Here is a 22,939-nt window from a genome sequence, read left to right as displayed (position 1 = left end):
GCTATAAAAATACAAAAGGTTTCCTGTTCGTTTTAAGTCTTAGCTGTAAGGCCAAATCATTTTTATCTTCTTTTACCACATGCACATAACAGGAAAGTCTTATATTATTTGAGAAGGAAAAGTGCAGTTACATCAGGGGAGTAAACGTGGCTAAAAAAAAGAAAGAAAAAAAGTCCTCCAACTGTTAGCACAGTGATAATTCATTCACAGCTCACTTACTTTAATGGAGGTTTGAGAAAAAACAAACTCAGTAGCAGCTCAAATATAATTTAAACCAGATATGCAGAAAGAACTGATATCTTTGATGATTGAACAGATGGAGTTTTTTCAGTGACCTAGTGTCCACATCCAGGTAAAAAGGTTAGCTGAAGAATGTGCTGGTGTTAAAAGCCAATTACCCCTGGCTGCTTTGGAAAGTACCATCACTCGCAATCAGTAGCGACCTTGGGAATTGAACTAGCTAATTTTGCCCAACCTGGGCTGTAATTGTTTCAAATCAGCCTCATGCCTCAGCATCACTGCCAGGCTAATTGCTCATGAGCGGGAAGATTAATCTACAGAAGCACATCTGTGGGACTTAATTTACGGGTCGCAGTGCCATGCCTTGTGGATCCATTAGACTCATTTGGTTTTCAATCCTGTACAGCATATGCAGCTAAACAAAGGTGAAACAATGGTGGGAAATTGCCAGGGAACAAGCAAACACAAGACCCACACTGCTAAATATTTGTACATAGTCAGATTCACGCAGTGCACAGCCCTGGTTGTCGATACGCGTAATGCATAGATACGCGTAATGACGACAGTACCAGCATCCGTGAACATTAGCTTATGCGAACGAGAGTGGTTTTTGAATTGGACATCAGACAGTACAGCTGTACTCCTCCCCAAAATGAGCCGTCCCTTATCAAGTTCCTCCCTAAACACCTGCTAATGAAGGACAAAACTCAGCTAGGCTCAGACACAGTAAACAGATTCGTACAAAGCAGGAAAAGCATCACTGTGTGACAAAGGTCAGCACTAAACCTGAAAAAAGATCAGTGATTGGATTGTGAGCAACTTTTAGCCTGAGAGAGGACAGGCCGTTCAGGCTCTCTGAAGAGAAACAGCTGCAAGTTGCAAATTGGAAAGCCTTTGTGAGAAAGGGCTCTGCCCTTTGTTGTCTCCTTCCTCCTCTCCTCAAAGAGCTGGCATGCAGATGTCTCCTCTCATTCCTCGCGTGTAATTACAAAGATGGGAGAAGAGCATAAAAGGATCATTCCTGATATGGCATTGTACAGCAGGCGGCGCACACCCGGCAGCTGGCATGTTTTTAAATAGAATTACTTCACTTTCAAAGCAAAAGACTTAACACTGCACTCCTCTGCTGCAGCCACTTATTTCCTTTTGATTGTTCAATATGACGTAGCAGACAGGATAATACGATTGAAAACAATCAATGTGATCACCAGTGGTGGTGGTACATACCTTCAACTCTAGTTATAGAGTGCTCTTGCTTTGCCTGGGTGCAGAGAGGAGACATGGGACTGAGCAGATAAGGATTCTTATCAGAACATGTGCAGGTGTTTAGTGGAGCAAGGCTATAACAGGATTCTTAAGTTACTACTGGCTAGCAGGATTTCATTTGATGGCAGAAGTAGGAAAAGAAGTGCAGATGGATGGTGAGGTGGAGGTACAGAATGGAGTGAGCTGGTGGCCTGGGTGTTATAATTGTGAATCCCCCCCAGAGTGCCGCAGTACCGCATGTCTTTGACACCTGCTGGTGTGGTGATAAGAAGTGAAAACCAATCACTCCAGCTACCCGCAAGCCCCAACTGGCAGCTTGCTGCCTCTCAGCTTGCTACTCGGGTATTTCTCTCAAATATAACTGGCTTTCTGCTATAGGTCAGCTCCCTCTGTAGGCTGACACCTCAGGATCGGAAAACCAGAGACGAGAGGTGAGGTTATAGGAGGGGAGACTACTAAAGGACAAGCGAGATGCTCATTAGTTTACAGTAAGCCCAAGTAAAGGGTTATATACCACAGAACCACCTCTATCTATCTATCTATCTATCTATCTATCTATCTATCTATCTATCTATCTATCTATCTATCTATCTCTCTCTCTCTCTCTCTCTTATCCAATTCACTGCTACAGGAGAAGCCTAATACAGCTGTAATAGGGCAAAGACAGGGACAGGGTACACACTAGACGAGTTGCCATTCTAACAAAGAAAGAGACAATCACTGACACCTATGGCCAAATTAGAATCACTAATTAACTTAACTTCATGGATCTCTTCAGACTGTGGGAGGAAGCCAGAAACCCAAAGAGAACCCACACAAGCTTGAGGGAAACATGTAAACGGCACACAAAAACTCCTCAGTCGCTCCAGGATTTTCTTGCTGTTAAGCAACAGCACTAACCACTGCTTCACCATGCTGCCCTGTTATTAAACAAGGATGAGTTTTTTTTAATCTCAAAACAAATGGATAGGTCTTGTCCTCACTTCTTGTTTACAACCAGAAATACTGTGAAAATGAGAAAAAAAAATGTAACCAGTTCTACCATTGTAAAACAGATTAAATGGTCGTGATATGCTACACTAAGTCCACCCACCATCGCTGGTGGCAACTGTATGACAATTATCCCTCCCTTAGTCCTAAAGAGAAAACTGAACACTTTATAACAAACCAGGAAAAATCCAACCTATTGTACTGATGACAGAAGAGCAGTTTTTATTGCACTGATCCAAGCGTGCTGTTGTTGTGAAACATTGTGCATGCAGAGTGGAGGTCTAACCTCAGGTAATGAGCTTATGAAACTTTAAATTGAGACAAAGTCACCAAATTTAAGTGGTTTTGAAAAAAATAAACAGTTTAAATGTGGAAAGAACAGTTATAGCTCTCTCTTACTCTCAAATTATTTGGGGTTAGTTGCTTTTTCTCCCAAAGTAACTGAACCAGGGTTTATTTCATGCAAACAACCTATGACTGAGAGTAGCAAGACTTAACCTACATTAACTTAAAGATAACTCATCATCATCACTGTGTTCTGTGTTTTTCACTGAGAAGGGTGTGCACATAAATGAGTGAGTAATTGTTTTCCTTTGGTTCTCAGAGCACTGGTGGAACACTCTGTTCTGCCATCTCACCACAAATTCAGTATGGAGGGTCACTTCCTTAGTTTCCATATGAGGAACTCACAGGCCTTATATCCCTGTGAGGCAGGACCAACTACCCAAACATAAAAGTAGAAGCATAACCCACAGAGGAACTGTGACTTCATTCTGTGCTGAGGATGTCATTACTTTACTATGTCTCTAGTTTGTTTGATACTAAATTGAGGTTCAAAGTCTCATACATAAATCCTTAAAGAGTAGAGGTGGCCTTTGTTTATGTGAGCGAAATCCAACAAGTCTAAAAATGCAAAACGCCGTGTGGGGCAGAAGATCTTTGTGCCATTACGGACTGTCATTTCAAACTAACTTTATCGCCTGCAGAGGTCAAGGACGTGCAGTCTGCCTCTGAGTGAGTCCTTAGACTCTCCCGAGAGAGCGTTTCTCATTAGTCTGATTCCAGCTGAGGATTATAATGTGAATCCTTTGGATGAATCTTTGCTCGTCACAGAGAGACCATCAGCTGTTCCAGTCAACCAGTGCAGAGTCCTGAATTATTCATTTCCTGTTTACAGCAGGCGACAGGTGCGTGACCTCTGTGATGAGTGCCCTGGTGTCTGAGAGAAGAAGTGACAAGGGAAGGAAAGGAGGGGGGAAAGGAAGCCTCGGAGGGACAGAGCTGGAGATGTGTGTGTGTGTGTGTGTGTGTGTGTGTGTGTGGGGGGGGGGGGGGGGGGATTCAGAGTAAACTGCCAATTTGTAAGAACAGGTGCATGGTGAGGTTTGGAGTTGGTTTTGCTTTTCAAGCTATCACATTTTTTCATGCTTTTACTTTTAATTCCTTGGCAAGAATTAAAGCCTTTAGCAGATTTTTACCCTGAAAACACTGCAGTGATTTCCTGTTCTGTGGGATTTACGGCAAAACCCCTTATGTGAAACCGGCTGAAATGATGTGCAGGTTGCATCATTATAAATATTACGGAATATATTTTGAAACACTGACTATTTTAAAGATCATTTCTATACGCATCTGTTTTTACTTTTACAGTTATTCAACTTGGAAGGCATTTATTTCAACCAAGACCTTGTTCCGACAACTCATGAAGTCAGCCAAAGACCTGATTTAAGGAGCATAAAGATCAGAGAATAAAGGCTTCTTTACACATTTATTGGTAAGTTATTCAAGCAAATGGTACACTACGCACAGCCATCTTTGACTATACAGATTGGCTGTCAAAATTATAGTTAATATTTTGTGCATGAATTTGTGCATGAATTTTAATTCAAGACTTTCTATTCTATATTGAGCAGTGTTAACACATAAACATTGACCATTTTGTTCACTGGAAAGGTGATCATATTAGAAACTCCATCCATTCATCCCAGTCTAAATAATCATTCTCAGACCTCCCACTCCCCACCCACCAGCACTTCTGGTGGTACATCAAGGTGTTCCCATGTCAGCAAAGAGACAAGCTCTGTCAGACGTAGGACATGCCCAAAACACCTTACTTAAGAGATGCCCAAGAGGCATCATAATCAGATGCCTAATGTGGAGGAGTATTTACTCTACTTTGAGTTCCTCATTCTCTCTCTCAAAGAGCCCAGACACCTTTATTTTACTTGGTAAAATGTGATTTAAAATTCGATTGTTATTCAAACAAAAACAAACTATGTACAAGCTCTCCTAAACAAAATATTAAGTCACTGCTCTCATTTATAGCTTCTCATGTTCTTACACATCCCCAGATATCTCATTTAGCATTGTCAAAACTCTGATTCAGGAAATGAACGATCTTGAATCTTGGCTAGCTAACCGTCATTTCAGATATCTAGAAAGCTCACTGTAGATTGACTGGAATCATGCCGTCTGAATTATACTTCAGATCTGAGGAAAAAAAGCTGAAGTAAAAACTAGTCATATTTTTTTGTTACATAAATCTGAAAGAGTGATGTTATGAATACCTTCCCAGACCAAAAAACAAAACAAAAACAACAACACATAGTCTAGTCATTAAATTTTAAAACGACTTGTCATAACTGTGCAAAGGGTCAATATTAAAAGAATGCTGTGAAAAAGTAAAGCGGTAACTGCACAACCTACGACATCGAGTGCACCATGTTTGACTGTTTAAACCTTGACTTAGAAAGAACAGAGAGTTGTTGTTCAACATAAGGCAGTCCAGACTTGCTTTCAAATAGATGTTTACACGCTGAAAAGCACAGTCTAATTTTCAAAGTGCTGATGGAACACCTGCTAAAACGGATGTCAGCTTATCATTTGTGAATATATGTGCACAAAAAGATTGTTGCATGAACAAAATTAGCTTTTCTGACCTGTTCCAACCACGTCAACTGTGCAGAGTGAAAGACTGCGAAGGATGTAAACTAACACTAGTAGCAATGACACTGCCAGAAAGTTGCTTTTGATTTTCTAGTTCTCTTACTTTATAATGCGTTTCCATTATGAGAGAATGCTCTGAACTATAGCACAAAGTTGTATTTTTATTTTACAGGAGACTACTGTCACAAAAGGCATGGCAGCACATAACCCATTTCCTAAGGTTTGCTTACCATAAAATTAATTTACTACTGTTATAATACCATGTAGAAAAATACTGTATTATTACTGAAATAAGGGTACATTCAGTTAATTTCTTTATCTATTTTATATCAAATACTGAAATGTCAGTTTCAGACTTTCATTACAGTGGTTGAGTTAACTTGAAAGAACCTTTTTTGAACTTAGAAATTAACATGAAGCAGCATAACAGGCACTGGGTATAAAGTGAAGCTGTTATGGACAGTTTTATGTGTGTAAAAGAAGTACTAAAAAACACTATAAAAAGTAATATGACATTCCCTAAATGTTAGGCAGAAACTCAAAAGTAGCATAAGGGTTAAGAAGGTCTGTCTTGAAATGCACACCACTGGAGCGCCATTTACTGTAACCTTTCCCTCGCCTTTTAATAGCTGCCACAGAAACGGCAGAACCACGGATCACTGCCATTCACTAGGGTGCACTGAGAGTGGTAGTAGATGTCCTGATGCTTGTGGCTGCACAAAGGTGAAAAGTGTATCCGAACACGAAGTTGGCTTCAGCTCTTGCCGTACTAAAGATGTGTGTTAGAATAGATGAAAATCACTACTGAGAGCCAATGGAATAGGTCGGGACAGGTAGACAAATAGAGAGGCTAGAGGCTGTTGTCGCAGATGATGTCAAAAACACAGGCAACCCATGGGGATTGTTTAGTTTAACACCAGTGAAAAACCAAACTGAATCACAGGAATTCAATCTGGTTCACTCAGCCTGAACAATAGCCTGTGACACCTGATAGATTAAGAATAAGCCTCCCATTTTCAGATGTCCCATATTCATGTGGACATCTGCATGAACACGCACACACACACACTTGCAAGAATGCATGCAAAAGCAAACAAGCTCTAGACAAAATGATGAATGGATTTCACCTTCAGGCAACTGGGGAAAGAGACAGACATTTCTACCCCTCGGCCAACTCCTGCTTCAGACAAAATAACAAATGGCTGAATGATATAGTGAGCTGTCCCCCCTGGTTGCAAAATGGGAATGGAACCACAGTTTTGAGACAGCAGCTACAAATGGCCCATCTCTATAACCACCCTCTTTTTCTCTCTCTTGTTCTCTCAGCTGTGCATCCACACAGACCTTGGCACATCTCAAAGATGGATTAATCCCGATTGAAAGTTGCTGAAGTGTCCTCAAGCGTCAAAGCATTACTACTTATGAGGAGAGAGTGTGGTGAAGATGATTCAAAAGTCAGAAAATAAGCTCTGGGGTCATTTAGGATGGACAAACACCCACAATGCAGGGATATCCTGTAAAGTGCACTACACTGCATTAAGCCCAATCATATTTCTTGACAATCTTCTTCCAGGTCTGCCTGTGGTAAGCCTTGGGCTACTGCTGTTGGAATGGCATGAATGCGATGCTTCTAACACTCATGCTGGCATGAATATCACAGTTCTGGCTGCCGAACGAAGCACTTCCTCCTCCTACATTGCCTCAAATGCTCTGGAACATGATTTTAATGTGGTACTGTAACATTATTAGTTCAATGTCAACACTCTCTAGACTCTAGACATGTGTAGAGAGTCCATTGAAGCAAACTGTTCATTTTAGCTGTAGCTATTAATAGTATAGTTTGACTGCTATTGTTTTTTTTTATGTTAATTTTGACAGCATTGGCCCACTTCACACTTTATATGATCATGTGTCATGTGGGAAAACATAAATTTGGGAGAAAAGTGGATAGTCTTGTTGCCTCGCCAGAAGAAGGTAATCGGTTCACATATTGGTGATTTTCATTTTTTAACACTTCTGCGTGATCAGTGTGATTTTTTTTCTCCCCCAAAAGGCAAAATAAAATGCACAATATATTTTAAGCAAAAATTTAAAAAAATGTCAGATGTTGCAAATATGATACAAATTAAAACCAATATATGCAAATTAATATTAATATGTAAAAAAAAAAAAAAACAGTAGTCAGAAGGTTCAATAAACACTCCATTTTCAAAAACATTTTATTTTCTAGCAATTATTTGATAGTTCAGGCTTTAGAGGTGAAACTAGCTGTGGATGTAAGGTGGAGGATGTGCTTAAAGTGTTTAAAATGAAGCTCTGTATAAAGGCCTGATTAAAAATGGCTTGTAGTTTAAAGCGCTTTAAGTGATTAGTACAACTAGAAAAGAGCTACACATGCTAGCCCATTTCATTTGTATTGAAATTAAACAAAATCTTACTGCAATTAACTACTGTTTTTTTAATTAGCTGTGATTGTGATACTATGAATATTGTCGATATCTTTTTATATCTATGGCTACATTATGCCCTATAAACATTAGTGAACTCACTGCCTACAAGAGAAATATAGTCAATTAAGAAAAACAGCAGCTTCTTTTTTTTGTACTTCTTGCATATTATATTTTTAATGAATATAAATATTTGTCTTAATGTTCAATACATTTTTAAAGTTATTGTTCTGTTCATTCTTATTGCCATGAACAATTAAAGCATAGTGTATTCATCGTGTTTACAATGTAAACCAAAGTAGTTGCCTTTCCTAATTTATATATGACAAAATGCATCTCTCTATTAAATCAATGCTAATTTAGATCAAAGCCACAATGTTGCATAAGCTACAATGTTCTGTTTATTTGGCTTTTCTGCATTTTAAAGATTCATGTCATGAATATAAGCGTTGTTGTACAGTGCGCATTAGGACAGCATCTTACGTGTTACCTCATTCCAGACATCACATGGATCAACCTCATGTTTAAAAAGGCATCGAACACTATACAGCTGCTTCAGATGACAATTTTTATTGACCCTTGGCTAAGGTACTTTAACCTCGACTGACTGTGCGGGCCTCAGCTAACCCACTTCAATCTGTCTGCTGTTGTCTGCTGAAACAAAGAGGATTACCGTTAATCTGGTTTTAATAACAGCAGGAGAGCCTACTCTACACAGCACTTCAGAGAATAGGACTAATAAAGAAATCATGAGGATCAAACAGAGAACAATTACATCTAATAAAATCAGTTTTGTTGATTGACTACGAGAAAGCGAGCCGACGCAGGTTTTGATTGGACACGATTACACTTGAATGTATTTTTTAAGAGCAGCTCAACAAATACCGAAGTTTAATAATATAACCACGGTATGATGTAATTAACCCTGTATCGCTGCATTTAGACTTGGTTTTAAGGTTTCCGCCATGAAATTCATCAAACAATATAGATCAAATGATATAATTTTAACCTCAGCACTTATTAGCACCACTTTTAATGCAAGACAAAATTTCCACCACTTAATTAAGGTAATTAAGTAACTTGATTACAAACGGCAGCTTCCACCCTTGCTGACACAAGCGAGCAGAACCCTGCATGTATGAAATGGGTCTGAGAACCTAAATGGCACAAAGGCTCCTGATGAGGTGACAAAAATAGGTTTGATTATCAAAGAGAACAAAAACAGGATTTGATTGCAGTAATGAGCGAATGGTTTTAACAGGTGGAAGTATAGCCGGGGAAGTGTACAATTCGCAATCCCACCTCATTAGTAAGCAAATGAATTCAATCACCTCTCTTTGATAAGCGGCTTGATAAATCCCTGCAAAGTGGTGTCTGGCTTTGGCTGCAGCAAGCAGCTTTAATAGGTGCAGACAAACAAACCCCAGTCAATGAAGCTAGGGCTCCACAGGGAGTGAAAAGTATTTTTTTTGTACTGGCTCCAGTAGCTCCACAAATTTTATTCATATGTCCCTCGAGAGAATAGCTGCAGTATGCTTGTGTTCAACAGGAGGGTGGAAGTATCCAACGGGCACGGCTATGTCAGAAAATGTAAATCTAACAAGACAAGCTGGGTCTTCCATGGAATCTAAAAGAGTGCCAGGGCAGCTCCTTGAGCCCAAATCATCTACAATCTACAAAATATCTGATCCCCTGCTGAAGTTTGCTCCTTTACAAAGAAATGAATGCTCTCTAATTTTTATGGAGAGACAGAGAATATTAACCACAAATCCAGAAAATGTCACTTAAAGTTAAATTGGTGTTTGATCACATGGCTTAGTAGTTGGCAGTGAATCTTTTGTTGGCAAGCAAAGCAGTAAGACCTTTATTGTAGTTGGTCACCGGTTTACACACATCTCCTGAGGGATTTTGGCCTACTACCCTTTACAGAAACTTTCTAAATCCTTTAGGTTTCCTTACTGCTCCTTGGGATCTTGAAACTTCTGCTTCCTAAACAGATTTCAAAGAGGACTGAGGTCTGGAGACTGCTTAGGCTACTCCATGAGCTTAATGTGCTTCTTCTTTAGCTACATGTCATGAGACAACATCTTGCATGGAGTGCAATTCATGGTCATTTTGGTCACATCAGCTCACCAATCTTCTTGTTTATGGTCATTCCAGCCCTGTGCATATCTACAGTTTTGTCCCTGACATCCTTTGACAGAATTTTGGTCATGCGCATGTTGGTGGAGAGGTCTGCGTGGAAGGAATTGATCTTGTGCACAGCTATACACATAATGGGTTGAGATCAAGATTATTTGTAATTGATTAATTGTAATTGTAAGTGTCCTGGTGCAGCCACAACAACCTGGTGCTGAATGCCCAGAAGACAGTGGAGATTATTGTGGACTTCAGGAAGCACACAGCCCCACTCCCCCCCATCATCCTGACTGACACCCCCATCACCTCTGTGGACTCATTCCGCTTCCTGGGTACCACCATCACCCAGGACCTGAAGTGGGAGCCCACCATCACCTCCGTCATCAAGAAAGCCCAGCAGAGGATGTACTTCCTGAGGCAGCTGAAGAAATTCAACCTGCCAACACGGACGATGATGCAGTTCTACACTGCAATCATCGAGTCCATCCTCACCTCCTCCATCACCGTGTGGTACGCTGGAGCCACTATCAGGGACAAACAGAGACTGCAGCGTGTTGTGCGCTCTGCTGAGAAGGTGATTGGCTGCAGACTCCCATCTCTGCAGGACCTGTACACCTCCAGGACATTGCGGCGTGCAGCTCGGATCTCAGCTGACCCTTCTCACCCTGGACACAGTCTGTTTGACCTGCTCCCCTCAGGCAGGAGGCTCCGGTCCATTCGCACCAGAACCTCTCGCCATAAGAACAGTTTCTTCCCCTCTGCTGTTGGACACATGAACAATAACCGTATGACTGTTCCCACCACTAACACATGACCCTACGCTGTGTTCACTGCATCATTCCATGTTTGGCACTGATCACCACCTGCACTCATGTATATATCTTTCAACGTAGCACTCTTAATTCTTATTCTCATGTATATATCTCATGTATATCTCATGCACATATCTTCCCACGTAGCACTTTTAATTCTTATCCCTACTTTTATTTTTTTCCATGTCTATTTAAGTGCTATTTATGACACTATGTTTGCACTGAAGCACCGCAGCAATTTCCTAATGTTGTAAACCTGCTCAACATTTGGCAATAAACCCCATTCTGATTCTGATTCTGATTCTGATTCTAATCTGTTGGAGCCAGAACTATATGTGGGTTCTAGGGGATCAAAAACATATATTTTTCTGGATTTTTCATTGAGAAACTGTTCATTTCTTTAGTAAATGAGCAAATTTCTAAGTTCATCAGGGGATAAAATAATCTCCCCCACTCTACATGAGAGATTTTCACCTAGATGAGAGAGCAACACTGTAACACCATTACTACCACCTTCTGCACCACTCTGTGCTCCCATAACAGTGTCCAACAGCAGTATTTGATCAATCACTGGGACTGCAATCAGAGAGAGACACAATGAACTAAGCAACAGACACAAACAGAAGGATGACTTGTAGATAATATGGATCAGATGAAGACCTAATTCTCAAAAAACTAATGTGGTCCAGAGCCCAAGCAGCACAGATCTCAAGTCTCATTCTCAGCACTGTCTTCAGTGAGGCTGTGACATTTGAGGCATCAAAGGCCAATCGATATATTTGTTGTGTTAGAGAGGGGACAAGAGTGCAGCATTTGAAAACAGCTTAGACTGAGTCAAACTAATCTCCGGGCAACAAATCCACTCTGCAGCCCTAATCAATTCGTTATACGGCGTCTTCTCGAATACACATTTGCACCTATGCACAGACGCGCACGTGAGTAAGGCACTGTGATGATTAGCTTGTCCCATTTAATCATTTCCTATTAGAGACACCTGCAAGGTTGAAACAGTCTTATGTGATTACGTGTAATCACAGAAAATGTCACATTTGAATGATAAGCAGCATGAGAAGACGACATGAAACATGATGCCCTGCATTTTTACACCATAGAATTATTAACTTTTCTCATGCATTTGAAAAAAAAGAAAAAAAAAAAAGCTTTTCTTGTTTAAGTCTCACAAATGTGTGAAAAAAAAACCATTCACACAAGGCTCACACATAATTATGCATATGCTGCGCAGGCGTATAAATACAAGCACCCACACTGGGCTGTGGGGGGGGGAAAGCCTATCTACTGTGGATAAAAGACATCCCTTATCAGCTTCCTCATAGAGGAGCTGGGAATGAAGGCATTTACTCAAATGAAAGAGCAGCTTTTGGAGATAAGCCGAGAAAGACGAAGCCCAACTAAGCTTTCAGATTGGACTGGGCCTATAGAGGGAACAGAGGAGGACGGGAAAAAAATAGAGACGTAAAGGATGGATGGACAGACGGATGGATGATAGATGGGTGGATTGTTGATGAAGTGATGGGAGGATGGTGTAGGCTCCTTTTTGGTGAATTTAAGTGCAGTTGTGTGAGGCAGATGTGTGCATACAGAGGAGGAGTGTGTGGCTTTTGTCTGCGATAGAAGTGCTTACATAAAGAGTATTTAGAGGATGTGGGTGTAAAAGCTATTGTGTTGACCCCAGTATTTAGTCTGTGCAGGCGTGCATGTGCTTGTCTCTACCTTGTGTCTATCCCTGTGCTCAGAGCTGGCCCTGTCTGCACAGTGAGCTGGCACATCTTCTCCGCTGCACTGGGCTGTGAGCTGTGCTAGAATAACCCACTTCAAAGACACCCATTGTCACACACTAATGTGGCAAACGACAGCTAGCACCACAGAAATCAGCACACACTGAGACTGGATATTCCCTCCGAGTCTCTGCGATGGGGGAAGAAGGGTGGCGTGGGTGGGGAAGGGGGGGAGTGAGGTTTGTTCGCAAACACGCTGCTGTGCCAACATTAATCATGTAGACTCTCATAAAATCATTAGAGCTGATCATTCCCAGTCAGTCTCTCTCCATAATGGCTCGGTACTGATGACAAAAAGCAAGAATGCCAATTTCTGTAAGAAATGCAAGCCAACACAGTCACACACGGACACCTTTGTACTGTGCAAAAATATCAACATGGAGAACTGAGGCAGCTGAACTAAACAGAAGGCTTTAGATGAAGAGAGCTTTTATTTTACATGTTTTATATATAATTATGCCTGCACTTTAGTTTGATCCGTAGAAGGGAATGCAGGTGTAGTTCTGTGTGTGTGACAAAAATTTGCATACAGCATTTTTTATTTTTGTATTTTTGTACATCACAGGTTGCGAAAGTGTTGTCCCCTGTACACAGAGTCTGTTAGTTTGTATGTGCGTCACAGTGTATGCATGTGGTTTGGAGAAGTGGGTGCTTGTGAGTACAAAAAAAATGCTTACTATACATATTGGTAACTGCATCTTGGGTGTGTGCACAGAAAATACAAACCACACAATTGGGTAATTGCATTTTGTCAATTGATTTATGTATATTCATTTGTTGTTTGTACCACAGCTGAGTTTGCTGAGTTCTACCTTTTCAGTGATTTGCTGAATACCCCCAATCCTTTTTAGCCACAAATATTTGAACATTTCCTCAAGTGTATAATTTATTTCCAGTGTTTACTATTTGCAAACATAATTGATGGAAATAAGCCTCTAACAGCGAGTGCTGATAATCTTTTTTTTAAATTTTTATTTCTGTTGAAGGGCAGTTCATCGTTTTTTATGTTTTATAGATTTGTTGTCTTTTTATGACTGAAAAAAGTCTGTAATAATTCCAGTTTTTCTGTAAATTGGTGTTTGTGCATGTGTGCATAATGACTGGATAATAATTTCCTGCCACTGTAGTTATTATTGAGAACACTGCACTGTTAAACGCTCATGAGATGGCGTACAGTACAGGTGAAGGTCACCATCCTGACTGCTGACAAAGAGCTGGAGCAAAGATAGCCATTAGAGCTGGATCACTGCATCTTCTGTTTACACTTCCAACCATTTACACACTCGCTGCACTCTATTAAGCCCATTGGACCCCTGAGAATTGCAGATTGGTGGTCAGGGCATGAGGTTCTGATGGCTGGATTTGACTGTAAAATCGATGGCCTTTGTCTATATAACTGCACTAGCATGAGGATCAGTGGCTGTGAAAGTAACAGTCTGATTTGAAGACCTAGAAATACACATGGAACAAAGAGAGAATTGAGAAACACAGATTAGGAAAGATGTTCCATCTCCTTTTTAGGTTTTATTTCCTTTATGCTCATTTATTCTCCCTGTCTTCTAATCCCCCAGTCTGTTGGTTTAAAGGCCTTTAGCTCTTCTGTCACTCATTAGAATGAGAAGTAGAGGTAGTCACAAGTAGAGGTCAGAGCATCAAGTAGACCAGTCACCCACTTCAGCTGAAAGCTGCATTACCAGTTGAAGAATTCACAAGCTCAGAAAAATACACAAATACACACAAGCACAAAGTGCAAGTGATGTTTTGCTGTTTCTCTTCAAGGCCTCCATCTTTAGCCTCAGCACCCAGGGAATGAGAGGCTAAATGGTGAAGTTTTGGTGCAGAGTGCAGCGTGGGAACATTTCTCATGTTGTCAGAGCTCCCGCTGAGGCTCACATATGCCTACAGCTCTCAGCATCCAGAAGCCATCACTCCAGCAGGCGGGCCAATCAAACCCATGCTGTCACTTCAGTGAAATGACTTGAACTGGCACTCACACACAGGCAATTTCCCCACGGGGAGCACAGGGACAAGAAGGAGTACATACGAACCATGCGTTCAAATGCTACACACGCAAAAGAAAACACACGTAGCCCTATAATGTGCCGCAACAGAAATCAGACTTTTCCACAACAGCCTCTGTTACAATGAAAAAAATATTCCAAGAAAAAGATCTAATGAATCTAATGAAAGAACCAACCGAGGAATCTGTGTACAGCTGTGCATTCTTTGCTTTTCTCGACAACTGTTCATCCAATCTACCTGAAGCTGACTCCTGGGAGGAGGCGATAAAACAGCACCCTACCTTTTCCAAATAGTGGCTACAATGCCATTCACACTTGGAGAAGGTCTGCAGAAGCAGAGAATAACTGAAGTGTAACCAGTTGTACTAATACTGTACTCCCTGGAAAGAGAAGCGCAGAACTCTTCTGTGCTTGGGAATGATTGGCACTTGAATATACCTGTCTCTCAGATCACTGGATTTGATAGTGATTAGGCTTAGGGAACTCGGTGAATAGAGACAGGTCCAAACTTGGCCTCATTCTGCAGGTCTGCTTTGGAACAAGAAAATAGCACAACTGAAACTCCTTGTTCTTCCGCATAGGGCGGCCAGAGAAGTAACTTATCCAGGAGCTCTGCCAGCTCTCACATCAAGGCCATTGTCTCCATCTACGATGATAAGACCGTTTCCACAAGGCCAATAAAAAGGGACATGGAACTTGACTGACTGCCCAACCATACAACCACAAGTGGACTTCTTCGCTTTACCTTTTGCTTGCTCTTACACTGTAATTTGAGCGGAAAAAAAAAATCACAATATTGTCTTTAATTTTGCTAAATTGGAAGTTCAAACTATTTTCAGTAGTCAAGAACAAATCACTACTGTAATAATAAATTCTTTGACCTTCAATCTTTGCTCTTTGCTGACCTCTAGCTTGTCTTAACGCTTGCGTGCACATCCGTGTATCCGTGTAGACAAAGCTTATTATGCTCCTGCAGCAGTCTGCTCAGTCATCCTGTTCTCCAACCTACCTAAACATCATTTGGTCAGAAAGATTCAGTCTCAACATCAAAATGCGCCCACTCAAATGTGTAATTTCGCTTTGATTTATGACATGCAGCATTCCTTTTATGTATCCAGTTACATTTACATTTTCTCTCAGTAATAGTGGAGATAAATCAAGAGATGCCCAGCAACGTTTGCAGGACACTTCCCTCAAGGAATTTGTTCCAGACTAAAAGTGTACTCCACTAAGTACGACTAAAAATAGACAGTTAAAAATAATAATAATAAACAGCGATTATACTTCTTGCATTAATCATGACTTCACTTGACCATCTAAATGTTCAGTCTGAGACTCAGGTGTATTATGTTAGCAGTGACTAATGTAGCCTTAAACTACTAACTTACTCCAAAGCCGCACTTTCCTCATTATTAAATTTTCATCTTCAGCTTCATTGGATGTTCTGTCCAAAGACCCAGCCCTTTTATGACACATAAAGAATTCCATCAAAGACTGGAATTATTATCATTATTAATATTTTTTATTTATTTATTTCGGGGGATTTTTTACACTCTAATCTCAAAAGTCCAAACGCGCCGTGACAAAACACACTGCATTATGATTAGAATTTCTGACTCACATATGAAAACACCATATCATCACAAACTACTCTAAAAAACAGTAAACACAACAGCTTGACAATGTGCAACGACGTGAGAGTTTCTACGAGAAGAATCAGTCTTTAAATTTACACCTCATGAACTGATTTCTGCTGGGAAAGATAAAATGAGATCAAGATTAGTGACTACAGCAAAAAGCAGTATGGAGAACAAGAGTTTTGGAGTAATAACACATCCCATTGTTCCCGTTACCTGGAAGCAATGGCAGCCCGGGACATTAAAGTGAAAGATTACCTCACACAGACATCGACAACTGCATAAAAGTGGGAAAGAACTTTACTCCAGTGGATAAAACATATAAAATGCAGTAAGATGAGAAACAATAAATATGAAATAATATACTATTTGTGGCAGCACTCTTTCATTTCCACACAAGATTTTTTACATAGATGATGCAGATTAATAGGGACTGAGGTAATGAAAAATACAAAAGTCACTTTAACTACAGATTTGTCATCTGAAGTGAGGTGTTTGTTGGGCTACTAAAGTGGGTTATTTGTCTTCTCTGGGCACATGCCTGCCTGCGTGTGTGTGTGTGTGCACGTGTGAGAGAGAGACAGTAGGCAGAGGTGTGCTGAACAGAAGCTGGAGAGTTTCCACCTTCGTCCCTCTGGTCCGTGAGGGATGAATGAAAAGACAGGAGGCTCGGGAGATTCATCCATCATAATGAGTGATGAACACACAGACACACACACAGAAGAGCACTCACTCCGTCAGTCCAGACAGGGGCCCACAGCTGCTCTAACCAAAAAGACACAGTCGGCGTAACACACACTCGGGAAGAGCTTGTTCGTTTAATCGGCTGATGGTTTGGTGATGGCACAGATGCGTGGTTTGTGGGAAATGAACCAATGCCTTTTCATTAACCTCCTCATTTACATCCCCTCCACCTGCACCACCACTTCAAACAGCCATTGCTCCCTACTGCTTAGAAGACCCTGCAGCTTCTGCAGATCAAAACTAGAAACAAGTCCAAGTGGACACTGACACTTCAAGGTCAAGCAATACAAATGAAATTATACATTCAGCTAAAATCTGGAAATCACAAATAGTATGTTTATGAATAAATCATTCGTTTTACTTAAAAAAAAATACAACTCTACTTTTAGGGTGTGGCCAGTCCACAATAAGTGGTTGCAGTCTGTAATCCTAGCCCTGTGTAATTACCCCTGATCAACCCTGGGACCCCTTTAGCTCAGATTAGCCCTGCTTCCTATGCATCCCCCACCTCAGATCCCACAGACAAAAAAAAGGTTGGAAGAGGAAGAATGTCGCCCACTCCCGAAGAAGCCTATAATCAGCTCTCCCGCAGCCCTGCAACCTGTCCCCCGCTTGTGCGGATGATGGGGGTGTTGTGGATGGATGAGTGAAGTAAGACAAAGTCAAGCCCCCACTACCAGGTCTTTTGCTCTTCAACTCAATACTGAAATATTCAATATGAAGAGAACTGTCTGTGTCAGAAGACAGCAACACAGTGACTAATAATGGCCATTGTCCAGTAAAGGCTGTTATCTGGAACTGAGAAGAAGCCACTGCCGCCAAAGCTCCCCAGTGACACCCCAACTGGCTTTTACGACGACATAATGGCCGAGAAGAAATCAGCACAGGACAAAGGCCCAAGTAGTTAGGGCTCCATTTGACAGAAGAGCAGTTCTTTATGAGCTGACTAAAAGGGCGAGTGGGAAAGAACGCTGACGAGAGAGGGAAGAAGATGGTATTTCAGTAAAACAGTTCAGTGTTGGAAGCTTTTGGTGCTCCATGGACGATAGTTTTTACTAGTGTAGGGATTAGAAGGTTGCATTTGTGACATGGAGTAAATATCTAGAGAAATGCTAATGCGGCATCCATTTGCATGAGTCATTTGCCCATGCTCCGAAGCCATTTTAAGAGCACCGAGATCGCAAATCACCACACAGTCACACTTATGGCGGGAGCCATCACATCCAGAGGTCTGACACAACACTATGAGTGTATTTCTTTTAGATCTTTGTGAACTGGATGTTTTTCCCAAATTCAGCTACATTTTCTGTTTATTTGTCTCTGAAAGTGAAATAAGGAGTACTCATAGAAGCACTGATATGCAATGCAGGAACAGTTGCATTTTGTTGAAGAAAGGTAAGACTGCACTGAGCCATGAACATGCTTTAAATCAGGATTTTAGATGAAGGACAGGGGCCCAGCAGCTTGGGTCCATTAGTCATTCTTTGTTCAGCCCATACACACAAAAAATACACCTCCATTGAGATTGAGTTAATTATGCAAATGAAGTTCTCTTTTCTGGATTTAGTGGGACAGCTTTTACACTAATGCCTATGCCAATTTTATCAGATTCAATCAAAACATACTAGTAATCATCAAAGCTTTATTTTTAAGCCCCCAAAAGGTTGAGATCTTCAAACATCACTACTTGAATAGTTCAGGGTAAGCTGGTCAATTTTATTTATTAATAAAAAAATGAACAACGAGTTGTTTGAAGGCACACTGAGACGTCAGGTTAATGACGTCGTTCTTCACAACGAGCTTATGATGCTTATTATCAGGAACTGGTTTACAAATGTCCACTAATTATAGTCCCCCCCCCCCCCCCCCCTCCCACACACACACACGCACGCACACACACACAAGCAAACGTATTTATTTTATTTATTTAGCTGATGTTTGAGAAGGTCATTTTTCTCAAACAGACTGATGTTTTGTTTTGAGTTTTTTTTTTTATTATTACTGATGACTCGGAACGTTGTGACGTTTTAAATGAAAAAAGAACAACACCATATGAATGATAATCTACGGTGGAAGTTTTCGTGATAAAAGATACAAGTTCCATCTATGGGCCGAGAGGACTAAGGAGTGTGAGGTGTCGGTAACTCCGAACCACCCAGGACGCACACTTTTGGTTGAGCTTCATATAATCTGATAGAATAGAATAGAATAGAATAGAATTCAACTTTATTGTCATTGCACATGCACAGGTACAGGGCAACGAAATGCAGTTTGCATCCATCCAGAAGTGCTTTAGTGATATAGATATATTACAATGCGGTGATTGTTGATGCACAGTCATGTAATCGACGGCGCACAGGACATTCATGAATAAATCATAAAAAAAGACACTTCAAATGGTCAACTTGCGAGCCCGATAAATGACTGAATCCCTGGATTTTTCATTTTTCCCGACAAGGACTTTTAGCGCGCCTGCTCCACATAGTGTGTTTGCATTAACATGCTTTAAGATCTTTTTTTACCCATCGACACTGTTGCAACGCGAAATCCTGAAACGGTTGTATTTGGAACCTTTCAGGAATCTTTCGTGTATTGCTTACTCAGCGCAGCCGCGTTATCACCGGTAAAGTGGAGAACTGTAGGTGTTTAACACTTACCGATCAGCATCGTGGCTCCAGGACCGTATCTGTGAGTCTACAGCTCGGCGTGTCACCTGCCGTGAAAACGGTAAAAAAAAAAAAAATATATATATATATATATATTTACGCACTTTTATCCCCAGAGAGCGAGGACAGCACGAAGGTGCGAACGGTAGGCGTACGGCACTTAAAGAAGAGCCTCGGAATGTGCTGGAGCCGATTTTAGAGGACTTGTTTCCTCTCCTGTCTTTCCAAAGACAACTCTTTTTGTCAACACTGTATCCTTTACTCCCCCGTCTTTGGTGACCAATTCCCAGGAAATCTTAGATCCTATTGATGCGCGTTCTCCTCAGTTAAAATCCTATTGCTCGTGCTGCTGCTCCGCGTGGCCTGAAGGAGGCGAGGGATAGGAGTGTGGTAGCGAAGCTGGGTGTAATTGCCTGTTTCTTCTCTCTCTCTCTCTCTTCTCTGAGGTCTCTCTGAGTTCTCTCCTCCTGTCATCCTTTCCTCTCCAAAGTCCCACATCTTTCTCTCTCCTCCCCTTGGTGAGCCCCTTTAACATGACAGGGCTGCACAGAGACAAGCTGCACACCTGTACAACTTGGCAACACATTAGCCATCTTGTCAAACTTACTGCTTTGTAGGTCAGCACTAGGAATGACGTTGGCTTCAGATATGTTCTGCCATGCAGCCTCAGAAAAACAAAGATAAATTAATCAATAAAATAAAGGCAGAAGCAGTAAGCAGGTCTGGATAGAAGAAGCATGACAGGTGCACGGTAAACATGAAGGGAAAGAAAAGAATATTTTCTGAGACAGGTTTCCGTTCGTGCTCTCATAAGTATGATTTGTGCGCACTTGTCAAGGCAACTGTCGTGTGTGCACTACAATGTGTGAGTGAGAGCAACGTGAGAGTGACTGCAAGTGATGGTTTCTCACAGCCGTCTCTTCTGCCAGTCTGCGCCTCCTTTGTGTCTCTTCTTGTCGATGCATCATTTGGTGAAGCTGACACATATTCGGGGATTTGAAATTGGCTGCGAGAGCGCAGAGAGCCTACTCGGAATTAAATTTCTGTTTGTTCAAATGGCGTGTTGTGTGTTATGTGTGTGTTTGTGTGTGTGTGTGTAAGTAGATTGTGATTTGAAGGGCCTTGGTGTAATGCTAAGCTGTCCTGGAGCTACGCCAAAGCACATCTCCCAGGGTGCTATCGGGAACTTAATTACAGCATTAAATTGCTCCCTCTCCGCCTCTCCTGCGCTTGCAGTTCACTTCCTCTTCGTTTCCATTTTCGCCCCTTTCCGCTTTTCTACTTAAACTGTATTTCTACCTAATCATATACTTTGTCTCTTCTCCCCATCTGTCTGTCTCTCTCTGTCTATATTGTTCCTCTGCTTCTAGTTTATTCAATTTGCTGCTTTGGCTGAAATGCCCACTGGTCCTTGCTGTGTTCATGTCATTGTGAAGAGGGCTTTCAGATGTTTTTTAAATTGTTCCTGACATCCGCTGTCCAAGTCAAAAATAACGTGTTCATCAGCTGTGTCTGCTGTCCATTCAAAGGGTCTAATTCAACCTTTACATTAAACTGATACTATATACATGATGCTCTTTAACAGTCAGTTTGTCATGATGCTATTAAGAGTGCTGTTCCAAAGAGTAAAGCTGCAAGTGAGAAAGTGGAGCATGGCAGCAGGGAGAGGTTGTAGTGATCAGATTGCTGATGAAGAGCTCCTTTTTAAACATGAAATATTGTCTCTGACAGAGTGTTGTGCGGGGTGGGAACTATACCTTTCTTCTCCAATCCAGGTTTCTGTTCCTTGCCATTCACAAAGGCAGCAGTAGACCCAGAGACTCTCCTTTGGGGCAGAGTAGGGGACACAGGGGCAGCTGGGCTGTTCTGTTGCCTCATGCCAACCATCAGCCTACAGGCTGCCATGCCAGAGCCTGGGCTAATTAGAAACACGGGAATCGCTCCAAGCTTTACATCAGTCAGCCTCAGCCAAGAAGATTTGTTCTAGCCTATTTGTTCCATACTGTATGTTAAGAGAAAACAATGTTTACACCTCTCTGAGGGACTAAATAAAAGTCAATTTTTCCACCGCAAAGCCTATGTGTATTTTTAATAATATATTGAGGAAAGGCTCTTTTATAATACTGTCCATTAAGGACCTTTTGCAGTGGCTTAATAATAGTTGCTCTTAGCTGCATCACAAGTCAAGTTCTAGAGTAAATCTATGAGGCTGAAAAATGAAATCGGAGCACAAGTGCCAAAAACTGCAGTCCTTCAAGAGGCCACTTGAGGCTGGCACCAAAAGTGAAACTAATCACATAGACTTCTCACCTTTACAGCTGAAATCAATATGTTTACATCTCAAATGGGGGTAGGGAGGAGGGACAATTATAATTAAAAAAAAGTTGTGCATCATTACAGGCATGGCCACTTAGATGAGGGGTGAATACAGAGAAATGTAACTCGTAGCTGTCGAGTAGGTCTTGACTAATTTGAGTCACTAATTAGACCTCTTTTTAACTACCTGAAAAATAATATTCTGGCAAGCTCCAAGATTATATTAGAACTTAAAGCTTATAATTTAGAATTTCAAGACCCCCAAAAACAAAGATAGAAAAAGCATTACATCTAAAACTGAGTCTTCCAAACAGGACCTCACAAATCAGTGAGTGATGTCACAATGTCTATGCCCTCCTTTAATATGGCCTAAAGTTGGTGTAGGTAATTATATTCAGCTTTTGAGTCCTAAAGCAATTACAGCACTACAGTGGAAACCCATGCCATGAACCTGCCAGCACACAGTTCTTGTGCTGATGTTAATGCCAGAACAGGTATAGGTGACAAGGAAGGAGTCCACACACTGAGAACTCAGTAGTTACTGAGTGAGCAACATGCTGGCTGTAAAACAGCCTGTTTCAGTTTAAGCATTGTTTTCAATTAATTGCATTCTCAAAAAAATGCTTTGCCTCACTCCCATTTCTTCTTGTTGCATGTTGAAGCTATACTCGAAACCTTCTTAACTCATTCACTGCCAGCCATTGGCAGTGAATGAGTTAAACCCATTGACTCATTCACTGCCATTGACGGCTATAGACGTCAATGGCAGTGAATGAGTTAAGATCCAACCATGCAAATTATAATTTTTTGCCACTTTTCAAGTGGTCTTAAACTTTTGATTGGGACTGTATTAGAGAGCCTGATTCACTGTGTCTGTTTTCTTCAATTGCCGTACACTGGTTTATAACATAAATTTTAA

At 41.1% G+C, this 22,939-nt stretch overlaps 1 protein-coding gene across 3 annotated transcripts in view; it reads right to left on the bottom strand.

The window, feature by feature from the left end:
- Window positions 1-22,939, bottom strand: part of znf385c (zinc finger protein 385C) — a 146,939-nt gene that overhangs the window by 36,744 nt on the left and 87,256 nt on the right. The window contains exon 1 of one of the 3 annotated variants that reach the window (XM_014408054.3): window positions 19,696-20,171. The exons of the other annotated variants lie outside the window; for them this stretch is intronic. Within the exon in view, the coding sequence (XP_014263540.3) occupies window positions 19,696-19,705 (10 nt within the window). The 5' untranslated portion in view covers window positions 19,706-20,171. Of the gene's footprint in view, window positions 1-19,695; window positions 20,172-22,939 lie in introns of those variants that run through there. 3 annotated transcript variants of the gene reach the window in all.

The sequence above is a fragment of the Maylandia zebra genome, linkage group LG4 (genome assembly GCF_041146795.1).
Source record: "Maylandia zebra isolate NMK-2024a linkage group LG4, Mzebra_GT3a, whole genome shotgun sequence".
Classification (NCBI taxonomy): Eukaryota; Metazoa; Chordata; class Actinopteri; order Cichliformes; family Cichlidae; genus Maylandia; species Maylandia zebra.
The sequence above is the reverse complement of the archived record's forward strand: the minus strand, read 5'-3'. Positions and strand labels throughout refer to the sequence as shown.